This window comes from Cetorhinus maximus, chromosome 14 (assembly GCF_964194155.1).
Source record: "Cetorhinus maximus chromosome 14, sCetMax3.hap1.1, whole genome shotgun sequence".
NCBI lineage: Eukaryota > Metazoa > Chordata > Chondrichthyes > Lamniformes > Cetorhinidae > Cetorhinus > Cetorhinus maximus.
The window spans coordinates 72,523,788-72,537,624 of NC_135892.1; the positions used below are offsets into that span (position 1 = coordinate 72,523,788).

Here is a 13,837-nt window from a genome sequence, read left to right on the forward strand (position 1 = left end):
AGATAAGGAGGAGGTGGAAGGAGAGAAAAACATTGGGGAAAGGCAAAAGTCAGGGAGGGGAGAAGACAGAGTGGGTGGGAAGATTGGGTTTGGGGGGGATGGGGAGTTTGACTCAATGGAGTTAGTGGGGAGTGTTACAGACAGGGTGAGAGAGAACTACTAAAATACCTATTCCCTTCCCTGTTGTCCCTAGTCAGCAAGCTTTTGTAAGGAAAATTTATGTGCTTCTTAACCCCTGAGCACGTGGATAATTTGAATAACCAGCAGAAAGCTTTTGTGGGTTTAAACAAAGATTGTTTATTCATATGCTCACCCCAAAATCCAATGCACTCACTCACAGTGTCACACACACAAACAGACTCAAAGAATGTACAGTTAAAAAGAATAATGCATTTTTACAACTTATAAACAAAACTTTATAAAAATAGTTCATAATTCCTATGAGCATCCTGTTCTGGAAAACATACATTACAGGGCTGATGGAAAAAATGGCTTCATTCTTGAAGTGCAGTTTAGGTAAGTTCAATAGCCGGAGTCACGTACCGAAGTGGCTTTCAGGATTCTCTCAAAGAGATGGACTTTCTGGAGGTCACAAAGTTAGTTGCTTGTAATCTCATTACCAGGAGGTCAGTTTGCTGCATTGGTGGACCCAATAAAGGAACAGGCTTGGAGACCTTGCTATGTTACAGTCTCCAGTTCTTAAGGCATAGGTGTTAGTTCTGCTGCTGCTGTGTCTTTCTGCAGACAGCACTTAAAGATTAAAAAGGGAGATCAAAATGGATGCCCTACCCTGTAGCTTCTCACAGTTCCCTTTTCCAAATTGGTGTTGGTCTTAGATTGATTAGCCACAACGACAACAAAGCCACAACCAAAACTAAGAACATTAAGGAAAACCACCTCAGATAATATAATGCAAGGCTACCTATGACTAAATTATAATTGGGTTCTGTTTTGGGACTTCAGCACTTAGATGATGAACTATTTTAAAGTATGACAGATCTTTTTCTGGTCTTTTTCTTCAAGACATTCATCCTAAGGGTGTTGAGACAATCACCATCTTTGTTTCAGAGAGACCCATTCAAATCAGGAATGTCTTTTGGATAGTCTCAGGATGTGGTTGACGCCGCTTCATCTGGAATGTATCCTTTTGTCCTTGTAAGACAGGGTGGCAGTTTTTTGAATGCACAGATCAGGTGGCTATCTTTTGCAGCACATATTGTCCATTTTGAAAGAGAATTCAATTCCAAAGGATTCCACACTGAGTAAAGTTCACAGTTTAAAAGTTATGAATTTGACATGCCTTTATTTGGCATGACGGGACACATGCTTAGGTAAGGGAGCTGGCCTCTGGCTACAAGGTAGTGAAATATATGAGTTTCAATCATTAAAACGATGTTCAGTGTTTCTGTTTCACTGGAGGTGGGGATGTCAGTGTTGGAGGTGGAGAAATAATTCCTTCCATAAACCTCTCTGCCCCACTACCTGGCTCTCCTCCTTAAAATGTGCCTCTTGACCAACCATTTTGTCACTTGTGCTAATATCTCTTTATGTGGCTCAGTGTCAAATTTTGTCTGATATTACTCCTATGTCCTTTGGGTTTTTTAATTTCATTTTAAGGGAAGTAGGCATCACTGGATAGGCCAGCACTTATTGCCCATCCTTAGTTGCCCTTAAGAAGGTGGTGGTGTGCTGCCTTCTTGAACCACTGCAGTCCATGTGGTGTAGGTACACCCACAGTGCTGTTAGGGAGGGAGTTTCAGGATTTTGACACAGCGGCAATGAAGGAGCAATGGTATATTTCCAAGTCAGGATGGTGAGTGGCTTGGAGGAGAAATTCCAGGTGGTGATGTTCCCATGTGACTGCTGCCCTTGTCCTTCTAGATGGTAGCAGTCTTGGATTTGGAAGGTGCTGTCTAAGGAGCCTTGGTGAGTTTCTGTAGTACACCTTGTAGATGGTACACACTACTACCACTGTACATCAGTGGCGGAAGGAGTGAACGTTTGTGGATGGGGTGCCAATCAAATGGGTTGCTTCATCCTAGATGGTGTCAAGTTTCTTGAGTGTTGGAGCTGCACTCATCCAGGGAAGTGGGGAGTATTTACAATGCAAAGGGTACTATTCTAAATTAAAGTTGTTGCTGTATGAGTCATTGTAAGCCAGTTTCATTTTCGGCCTCATAGTATTCAGATCGACATTACTGCTCCTCTACATGGATGTCTTTACAAAATTCTCTAACTACTTTGACAGATGTGTATTTATTTTTATATCTTTCAATCAGGGTTCAAATTAACATCCATTGAATTTCTCAAGTTATTTCACACTTCTGTACACTCAATCTGACAGCTTTTGAGAAGCCACAATCACAATTTTTTTTTATAAAGGTATATCTGAGTGATATTATGGGTTCAGTTTGGAGCTGTCATGTAACATTAGCTGCTGCCTTATTGTTCTCAATATGTCACTTAATGGTATGTTCACAGCACCAGCTACCTTTGCGATTGTGAAGCTACTCATTTTTAATATATAAAATTTGGAAACATTTGATCTCACATGGTTTTGCACATGTGGAATTGAAGACCAGACATTGGGGTAATTTTAACAAATATTAGATTTTATAATGGAAGCCATTGGTTTCACTGAGATGGTGACACACCCATGCCAAAATGAGACCATCGGTGATTCTAAGTGCTCATAATAGACAGACAGCTGATTTGCTGCTCGGAACAGGAGGAAAGTGAGCTGGAAGCAGCTTCTGGCCTGCTTGTGGAAATCTGGATGGCTCTTGGCCACCTGTCAACATTTAGAACATTCAGGGTTTTGGGAAGGTTTCACACTAGAAAATTGGGAGTGGGGTATCTGATCCGGTATGAAAGGCCTAAACACTTCTGTTTCCCCCATCCCTTCAATGGAAAATAAAACACTTAAAGGACTCTTTTGCTACTGATCCACTTCTGCCTTCATTGGGAAATCTACAACAGTTTCCTCAACCAGGTAGGAGATATCTTAGCAGTGCAGGCCTGAAGATGGCATCAGATCTCAATTTGTTTACTTGAACATTGCCCCACCGGCATCAGGTGTGCGCATCTGCTGCCTGCTTAGGCCTGGTAGAATCTCTGGTGAATTTGAATTTTTCAGTTTGCAATGCAGGGATAAAGGTAAGATCAATTCAATATTAACCTAACCTTGCGGGAAACTTGTACTGAGTCAGATTGGCTAGGTGTAAACTGACAGCCAATCCAATGAGGTCAATTTTCTGCCAAGTAAGCAGGCAACATCACGCTCATTGCCAGAATAAAGGAAGAGTTAGAGACTATGGGCAGAATCATCCCAGATTTGCACTATGTGCAGTAGTGGGTGGGTAAAATGATGTTTTAATGGTATGTTCACAGCGCCAGCTACCTTTGCGATTGTGAGACTACTGTTTTTTTTATATATATAAAATTTAATAACAGTTGATCTCACATGGTTTTGCACATGTGGAATGAAAGACCAAATGTTGGGGGAATTTTAACAAACATTAGATTTTATAATGGAAACCATTAGTTTTACTTAGATACTGGCACACCCATGGCAGAAGGAGACCATCAGTGATTCTAAGTGCTAGACCTCATATTAGACAGAGAGCTGACTTGCTGCTCAGAACAGGAGGAAAGTGAATGGCAATGGCAGCTTTTCACGCTGTATCGTCCCAAACCCGTCGCTTTATATATGCATTCCCGGGAATCCATAACAGGCGGGCTTTCATTCGCCCGCCACACTATCACCTCGCCGCTTCAGCACGCCAGGCGCCATATTTAAAGTCCAGCTGCGCACACACCACTCAATGCTTCCGACCCACGGCTGCTGCAAAGAAGACATGGCTCTGAAAGTCATAAAGACTCCAACTCCTAGAGCACCTTTTGGACACAGTGGAGGCCTGCCGTGATGTTCTCTACCCCTGCTCTGGCCACAGGATGGGCAGCAACCTCACTAATCCAGCTTTGGAGGTGGTGGGAGTGGTGGTCAGTGCCAATGCCCTGCAAAAGAGGACAGCCACCCAGTGTTGTTGCAGGATGAATGGTCTCATCTGTTCCATCAAGGTAATTCACTCTTCTCATCACTCTCAACTCTCACACTCACAAACCCATCACACATCCACAGGGATCTCACACCTCAAGGGACAACACCACTAACTCTCACACACACCCTCACATCTCCATCAGGCTCATGCCTTCTCGAGCTCACATCCTCATCCTGTCCATGGCTTCGCTCACCACACAAACATTCCACACAGTACCATGTATCCTGCTCACACTCTCTCCATCTGTTTTCATGCAGGAGAAGCCTGCTCAGATCAGCAGGAAGGGGTCCAAGACCAGGATTGGACTGGCCCACATTAGGCCCCCTGCTCACTTTGAGGAGCGTGCCATCACACTGACTGGTGAGGACATGGGCCATGCCTGTGGTGACAGCGAGGTCGGCAGTGAACACCCTCATGAGGATCCTGCAACACATCATCCCTCTCTCAACGCAAGTGTGAGTGCTCTCTCTCCTGCTTTTAACATGCACAAATTATCTCTACTTTGGTTCACAGGAAGCTCTGCCAAGTGACCGAAACCCTCAGCCAGCCATTCCCTCAGCTCCATCCATGTCCTCACCTCCAGCCAAGAGGACACCTCCTCCACTGAAGAGCCGAAAATAAGTTGCCTGGAAGACCCATCACAGCACTTACCCAAACCCTCCATCAGCGCAGAGACACACATCTCGGTGGGACCTAGATCTAGAGCAAGCTCAGGCTCACAATCTGGTGGTCACCACATATTGTCTGCTCATGCCACTGAACACACCTGATGCCAGCAGGCACGAAAATTCCTGGCCTATGGCAGACTTAGTCAAAAGACACAATGAGTCTTTTGACTGACATAAATGAGGCAAAGACCAACATCATGGCTCTAAATGGCAATGGAAATATCAAGACTGAAAGCACCGAGATAGAGACAGTAACAAGAATGAAGCATGATGCATGACCAGTGACTTAAGTAGCATCTGGAAATCTAAAAGCAGCAGCATGAAGCTGAAAAAAATCATCTAGTTCGGTCACTAGTGTGGAGTATTTCACTCTATGGATACAAGAGCTGGACTCTGAGGAAAGAAGATGAGAGGAAGATAACAGACTTTGAAATGTGGGCATTGAGGAGGATGCTCAGAATCAGCTGCTTGGACAGAAAGATAAATGAGTGAGTTCAATCAAGAGTAGAAGCTCAGGAATCAAAATGGTTGCTAAGTACAGTTAGATAGAGAAAGATAGCCGAGCACAGACATTGGAAATGAAGACTGACAGCCTTGTCCCAGCAACAACTAAATGAGTAATTGGGGGTAAGAGCACAGGGGGAAGAAGAAAAATCCGATGGATGGATAACATTGAGACACAGACTGAGGGAGGCTTGAAGAAAGCCAGAGAAGAAGCAAGGCGATGCCAATAGCCCCAAGGAGGTTATGGTGAAAACAAATGAACAAAGTTAGATTAAAGCTACCCTGTAGAGTTAGAGTACAGAAGTTTATTTGAGGAGTTGGGTGCAAAACTGAGGTGCGAGTGGGACAGTATGTTAAAATGTGACAAATTTAAGTGGGTAATTTCCATTGAAACATCAATGTAGGAATTTATAATAGCAATGTATGCAGGTGTAGGATTTTTCAATGTATTATAGATAACTATATTCATGACCACAAAGAACAAAGAGTAAGGTGCTAGAACAATTGTTTAAATACATGCCCTTCATGACAGAGATGGACGTTCACATGCACCACAGAGCAATGGGATGTCTCTATTCCACCTGCCAGCTTTATAGTTCTTAAATGAAATGAATCCAGCTCCTACTGAGCTTGAATTCACAATATATTAAGTGTTATTCTAGATAATAAAATGTGGAATTCTGAAGCTCATTGTTTGCTTATAAGAGAGGGAGTCTGATCCTGCAATGGGCCATATCAGTCACACATATAATCATTAAGATAAAAGCAAAAAACTGCGGATGCTGGAAATCCAAAACAAAAACAAAAATACCTGGAAAAACTCAGCAAGTCTGGCAGCTTCTGCGGAGAGGAACACAGTTAATGTTTCGAGTCCGAATAATCATGCCTAATTTTGGAGTGTTTAATGCTGAAACTGAGTACTCAAAACAAAAGATGGTCCATTGCCCAGCACTAACATTCCTCAGCTTGAAAACCCCAAAATTCACAAAGAATTGTAATAAAAAACAAATACATTTTATTAACATTTTCTATAGCTCTAAACTATCAAACTAATTAAAGCAAACAAACTATGAAGAAGACTCTTACTCGTGAAATTATTGGCAGCGCAAATTGATTAGTGGTCTGTTCATCATCGATGTTGATAAGATATCCAATCACTTCTCCTCTTATTGAATTGCTGCTCGGTTGCACCCATGTGACATTTAAAGCAGATGATGAAAGTGAGAAAACTGATGGTGCAGCCATAAACAAGGGTGCTAAAAGGATTAAAGACACGTCAACTTAAAAGAAGTTTCTGGTATATCAAATGATAAGGCAAAAATATTTGCAGCAAGTATCTGTCTGTGGAAAACACTGAAAAGAAAGGAAAATGTACACATTTGAATTACACCTTGTCATTGTCTGAAAATCTGTTTGACAGTAATGTTAAAGCTGACAGTAACAACATGAGATTTTCCATTTCATTTTCAACAGTACATTCATCCTCTTTGACTTTTACCCAATTTAAAACTAGTTTATATGTAAACTTGTCAATCTAGCAATTTACTCAGGGGAACAAGTGTACTTTACCAAGGATGCTGCAGTTCAGAAACCTGTCAGGAAAAGCCTATAATATACTCCTTTTCATGTTCATTGTTGCTTAAGTAGCATCTATTGGAGATCAATACTCTCCATTAAAGAATAATTTTAGCTTTTCAAATTGAACCATATGTATTATTAAAGATGATATAGCAGTATAGTTATTGAATTCTCTTATACTAGAACTATGACCCATACTAAAACATTCCACACATATTGGTTAACACAGAGATAAATAGCCAAATTAATCTTCTAAAGCAGAGTATAAACATGTTTAATTTAAACTATTGTAACTAGTTAATTAGCTCCTGGCTTACCTACTGTGGCATTGCTCGGAACCCAAATAAAAATAATGGGTGGAATTTTCCATTTTTGAGACTAAGTGCGGTGGCGGGTAGGATTAGCGGCACCCACCCCGCTGCTCAGAATGGCGGGAACTCGCACCCGATTCCGTGCTTGGAAGCTCATTAATTATGCACAAGCGAGTATCTCTCTGAATCCATTAGCTAGCGGGGTCAAAGGTTCAGGCGCCATATTTAAACGCCACCTGGACACATACATCTCATTCTCTCCAGCTCACTTGTCCGCACAACATGCACAGAGATGTAGTCGAGCCAGAAAAAGAAAGCTGCAAGTCGCTAGAAGACAACAGCACCCCGCTTCACCCACCAGGCCCTTGTGGCCTTGATCAGAGGAGTGTGGGTGCACAAGGATGTCCTGTATCCCAGGGATGGGTCCAGGAAGCATACCAGCCTCACCTCTCCAGCCTGGGAGGTCATTGCAAATGATGTCAACGTATCCAGTGTAGGAAGAGGATGAATGATCTCATCTGCTCCACCAGGGCAAGTCAACCTTCAACTCAATATCAAACTCTCATCTTGGCATCATGCACTGAAAGGGCTAATCTTCAGGGATCTCACTCAAACCTATAGTGGGGGACACATAGCACCACAGATTGTCTCATGGAAACTTGCACATCACCGCCATCCCATCTAACATGATGTGCACGCTCCATCGTCAGCCACTTCTGGGGAGGGCTCCCCACAAACAGGGGGCATGGATCTTTCCCAGCCTAAGCTCCATCCCTTCTCATCACATGCCTTCCTTTTGCCTTTATCCATGGCAAGCTTGCCCACAACAGGCAGGAAAGATCACAGACCGGCAGAGGGACAGCCGGCATCGTACCCCTCACGGAATTCAAGAAGGATGCTGCCAAGATCACTGGGGAGGACAGGGATCGCCCCTGTGAGGAAAGGGAGATTGGATTGCCCCAGCAACCTAGTACAGATCACACCTCCATCAGCTCATCACATCCTGACAATGACAGTAAGTGACATACAGTCTTATATTCCTCATCAGCTGAAACTCTATTCTCTATCTTAAAAGGCACCAGTAGATCAAGGCCCACAAGGGTGCCCACCATAAGTCCCAGCCCCCAGACCATGTCCGAAGAGAAAGCTGAGGAAGAGCCATTGCTATGCTCACCCGCGCCATCCACCAGCACAGAGACACACACCTCGGTGGGGCATAGCTCTAGATTAGGCTTGGGCTCACCTGCTGGAGAACACCTCACTGACATGTCTCCACAGCAGTTGAAAACAGGGACAACCCAGGTCTCTGGCACTTGGAGGGCTACTGGAGACCAGCCTCCGGCTCAGTCCAAGTCAGATGATAAGCCTCTGTGAGCAGCCAACTCAATGCTGGAGATGCAATGACAGGCGGCGGTGGAACATCAGGCAGATATTTGGCAATCACTCAGGAAACTAGAGCAAAAGATGGAGGGGTCCGTCCGCGTTCTGTCCGATGTCATGGCTTTGACATGCTCTGACATGCCACACCTATAGATTACCATGGAAAGGTTGGCAACCACCATGGACACCTTGGTCCAGCAGGTTTTGCTGGATTTGCGCGGCCCTGGGCTCCACACACTCTGGCGGACACCATCAAGTTGTAGGCAACAGGGGTATGAGGCACCTTGACCTTCCTCCAGGTGCACTTTCTCCTCAAGCAGTCAGGGTGGGACCCTTGGGTGCTACAGGGAGGAAGAGCGTCAGCTGGACATTCCGGGGACCTCCTCTCATGCCACTCCAAGGTAAGAGGCAGGAGGTTCAGAGTGGATTTGAGGAAAACATTTTTCACCCAAAGGGTGGGGGGTATCTGGAATTCACTGTCTGAAAGGCTGGTAGGGCAAGAACCCCCACAACATTTAAGAAGTATTTAGCATACAAGGCTACAGGCCAAGTGCTGGAAAATGGGATTAGAGTAGATAGGGGCTTGATGACTGGCATGGATATGATGGGCCGAAGGGCCTCTTTCCATGTTGGAAAACTCTATGTGTCCAGCCGCTCTCAGTCCCCTCTGCCTGTGACCCTATCCACTTCAACTGAGCATGAGACCCTTATCAAGCCGGGACCGTCCAGGCCTTGGGCTACGAGAGGACACACACCAAGCTCATCACAGACATCAGGATATGCCTCCACCTCTGCCGCAGATGGCAGGGGTGCACCCAGGCATAGTGGTAGGATTAAGAAAGTTAAGAAATTGTGAAGTCACGTTTGGGTCACAGGTGTGCTGCCACTGTAAAAATATTGAACCTTAGTAATTACATTTGATGTTTCTGTGAATGGCTTGGTCAACTTAAGGTGTTTTAATTATGTACATTTTAATCCTCTTATTTCGAGTGATAGTCTCCCTCTGTGACAGTAACATTCATGTGATGTCAACTTCACTGAAGATAGTCTCCGCAGTGTTGTGTAATGTCAGGGAAGTGTGTTAAAATCTTGATTAGAGATGTGTAATGTATGTGCTTCTAGCCCTTCTTCCTCCAGGAACACCATTGTGTGATGGTAGCTCATCTGCCTCGAGTGACTCGCGGCAGTTGGGTCTCCTCAGTGGTGATGGCAAAAGGCAAGACATGGAAGGGAGGAGGAGAGCCCTAGCCATGTCCTCATCTCATTGGCTGCTGTAATTTCATAATTATCTGACAGCGACTGCTTCTAGTCAGTTCTCGCATTGCTCTGATTGTTCAGTGGGTTCTCACATCCCAGGGCAGAGATCATGGCCTGGTGAATCATGAGGCCAGAAGGTGCAAGTGTGAATGCTGCACTCATTTTTGATGCGAATAGTTGGACATCCCCTGAGATGTAAGGGAAAGGCACTGCGGGCTAGGAGAACTGTGGCCATCGTCCCTTGCCTTCACTTCACTCCTCCTGGAACCTGACAGTGATTAGTGTGTCACGGACGCGTCTCCCATGTATTGCTTTTTCCAAGGTGATGTCCATTCAAAATGACCCTCAACACCCTCTTAAGGTTCCTGGGCCTCCGAATATTCGTCCTCTAATGAGCTCCCATCCTCCTCCATTTCATCCTCTGGCAGAGGTTCACCTCTTTGCTGTGCCAGATTGTGAGGGGTGCAACACACAGCGATGATGCGTGAAACCTTGTCAGGAGTGTATTGTAGTGAGCCACCTGAGCAGTCCAAGCATCTGAAGCGCATCTTCAGAATCCCTATCTGCTCTATTAGGGAGTGTGTGAAGCTGTGAGCAACGTTGTACCTCTCTGCAGATTGACTCTGAGCTGAGAGATGCCGCAGAGATTCTCTGTTGATCCCTAGAAACACTCATAGGCAAAGAAATTGATCACGACGATCGCCTTTAAAGCCACTGGCAGAGGATAGTCTCTTACTCCATGGGGCATCAGGTTTTCACAAAAATTGTGACAGGTGTGATCTGCCAGAGCTCGGGACAAGCGCAGATGTGCCCGGCATTGTCTCTTACTCATTTGTAAATAGGAGAGTTTTTCTCAGCATACTCTTGGTCTGGTGATTCGTCTCCTTTGTCTGGGTCTCTCCTCCTGACCCTCTTATTCTTGCTCTGATTCCCCTTGGCCCTGGACATCAGGCAGTGCCTCCTGGTGGAGCTGTGCTCTGCATCACCTCTCCCTCCTTTACCTCCTCCATTGCACTAGGACCTTCAGAAAGGCAGCATTGAGCCCTAGATCCATTTCTGCTTTGACCTTCTCTCTGAAATGTAACATTGCAGACATCAATGAGAAACAGTTCACGATAGTGAAGCTCACAATCTGCGACCGATAGGAACTGTAATGGTCTACAGTGGTTTCTGCCCTACTTGCATTGTCCCTGATGCTGCCTTGTCTTTGAGGCGCTACCACCCACACTGAGGTGACCAAAATGGCATCCTAGGAACGTGACATTTGAATCCCTGAATGGAATGAGAAGGTTTGAATGACAAGCGCTACCTAACCTGGCTCAGTCCTCCAATCTCTGATCTGACATTCCAGTTAATAATAAATTGCTGATGATTAATGGTTGGATGCCATTTGGCCTATTAGGAATGCCAATTTTGGAGAGCACCTGACTGGCCTCCATAAATGGAATGCCATATATGTTGCACCTATGCCTCCTCCCCAGTCGCCTGCCATCCCAATTGATACATTCAGGTCTGTTCATGCTGAAATGCTGCAAATGCAATGTGAAGCCATTGGGTTATGAGTATCCCTCTTACAGCCCTGATAAATCCATTGGCTTCTAATGGGCTTCTGTGCTAGGAGGACTTCCTCCTTTCTGTATAATAAGACTCCAGGTCACTCTCGCAGCACCAACAAGTTAGAGGGCGCCCCCAGAAAAGGCACCTTAGTGCAGCAGTGTGCTCCTCCACACAGCCTCATAGCCCTCCCATTCAGGATCACTTCTATTTTCGCTTTATAGCTGCGCCATAACTCCAGTAGAGCAAGATGGTGGTTCTGCACTATTACTTTGAAACAAGCTTTGACGCTCCCTCTCTTGACTGTCTGTATACCCGATATTTACCTTGAACCTCACGATGTGTCATGTTATTCTCCAGCCGCCCCCAATAATACTGGATCTGATAGTTGTTGTGATGAACATTCATACCCTCCCCCCTGAGCCCATCAGTAATGAAGTGCCCATGACCCATGTGGAATCTGCCCTCCTCATCTGGAGGCAGTGTGCACGGTCACCTACTGAGGTGAACCGCCCCCCCCCCCCCCCGCCCCACCTTTATTACATCTTCCTCAAATACAGGCTGCAGATGCCTCCCATTTCAATCACCATACCATCAGCAACTCAACACAGAGACGGACAAGCCCACGGACAGTGACTGTGAGCCAGCCATGCACACCAAGCAGTGCATCATTCCTACTGAGCACACAGCCCTTGCCCTTCCCTGGAGTTCCCAACGATTACTCCTGCAGCATGCCCGCCGCACCCCATGACTATCTCCACTGTCTGACTGTTGACTGTGAGGTTCACAAAGCCCCAGGGGTGTCTCTGCTCTCTGACTGCTTTCCAGTAAGCCCTAGGGGTGTCCATACATTCTGACTACTTCCCACTACGCCCCAAGCGTGAGTCCAGACTGCAAGCCCCAGACCAAACACTTTAACATCCTTTCACATCGTTGCCATTGCCCTGATGACTGAAGACTACACTGTCTCCCTTCCCAACACCACCCTCCCAACCCTTGAGCCTGTGTGCGACCCAGCCCTCATGGCACACTTATATCCAACCCCCTTTCCTATTTGAGAGTCTGCATGTATCCCCTAACATTCATACATGTGGTATCCCTTTCACCCCCTTGTTTGTTAGCGTTTCAGTTACCCTTGTCGGGCTCCAGATTAGAACCATAGAACCAGAGAAAAGTTACAGCACAGAAAAAGGCCATTCAGCCCATTGTGTCTGCGCTGGCCAAAAAATATAAGACAAAAGACTACCCGCCCATTCTAATCCCACCTTCCAGCAAACTGGTCTGTAGCCATGCAGGTTACAGCACTTCAGGTGCAGATCCAGGTACTTTTTAAATAAAGAGTTGAGGGTTTCTACCTCCACCAACAAGCCAGGCAGTGAATTTCAGACACCCATCACCCTCTGGGTGAAGAAGTTTTTCCTCATGTCCCCTCTAATCCTCTTACCGATCACCTTAAATCTGTGCCCCCTGATAATTGACCTCTCCACTAGGGGAAACAGGTCTTTCCTGTCTATTCTATCCAGGCCCCTCATAATCCTGTACACCTCAACCAAGTCACCCCTCAGCCTCCTCTGTTCCTAGGAAAACAATCTCAGCCTATCCAATCTTTTCTCAAAGCTCCAATTTTCAAGCCCTGGCAACATTCTCGTAAATCTTCTCTGTATTCTCTTCAGAGCAATTATGTCCTTCCTGTAATGTGGCAACTAGAACTGTACACCAGCTGTGGCCTAACCAGCATTTTACACTGTTCCAGCATCACATCTCTGCTATTGTATTCAATACCTCGTCCAATAAAGGAAAACATTCCATCTGCTTCCTTTACCACCTTATCCGCCTGTCCTGCCACCTCCAGGGACCTGTGTACGTGCACTCCGAGGTCTCTCATTTCCTCTACCACTCTCAATATCCTCCTGTTTATTGTGTATTCCCTTGTTTTGTTTGTCCTCCCCAAATGCATTAACTCACACTTCTCTAGACTGAATTCCATTTGCCACTTTTCCACCCAATCAACCAAGCCATTGATATCATTCTGGAGTCGGCAGCTATCTCCTTCACTATCAACTACACGGTCAATGTTTGAGTCAACTGCAAATTTCCCAATCATGCCTCCCACATTAAAGTCCGAATCACTAATATATACCAGAAACAGCAAGGGCCCCAACACTGAGACCTGTGGAATGCCAGTGGAAACCACTTTCCATTTGCAAAATCAACCATTCCACCATGACCCTTTGTTTCCTGTCACTGAGCCAATTTTGGATCTAACTTGCTACATTCCTCTGCATCCCATGGGATCTCACTTTTCTGACCAGTCTGCCATGTGGGACCTTGTCAAATTCCCTACTAAAATCCATGTAGTCAACATGCACTGCACTACCCTCATCAATCTTTTTTGTTACTTCCTCAAAAAATTCGATTTAATTAGTAAGACATGATCTTAACCTAACAAAACCATGCTGACTATCCCGAATTAATCCATTCCTTTCTAAGTGACAGTTTATCTTGTGTCTCAGAATTGATTCTA

At 45.2% G+C, this 13,837-nt stretch overlaps 1 protein-coding gene across 1 annotated transcript in view; it reads right to left on the minus strand.

Annotated features, from left to right (window-relative positions):
• The window catches only part of ush2a (Usher syndrome 2A (autosomal recessive, mild)), a 1,183,552-nt gene that overhangs the window by 907,878 nt on the left and 261,837 nt on the right, over positions 1-13,837 (minus strand). The window contains exon 19 of the mRNA XM_078556364.1: positions 6,320-6,489. Within this exon, the coding sequence (XP_078412490.1) occupies positions 6,320-6,489 (170 nt within the window). The remainder of the gene's footprint in view (positions 1-6,319; positions 6,490-13,837) is intronic.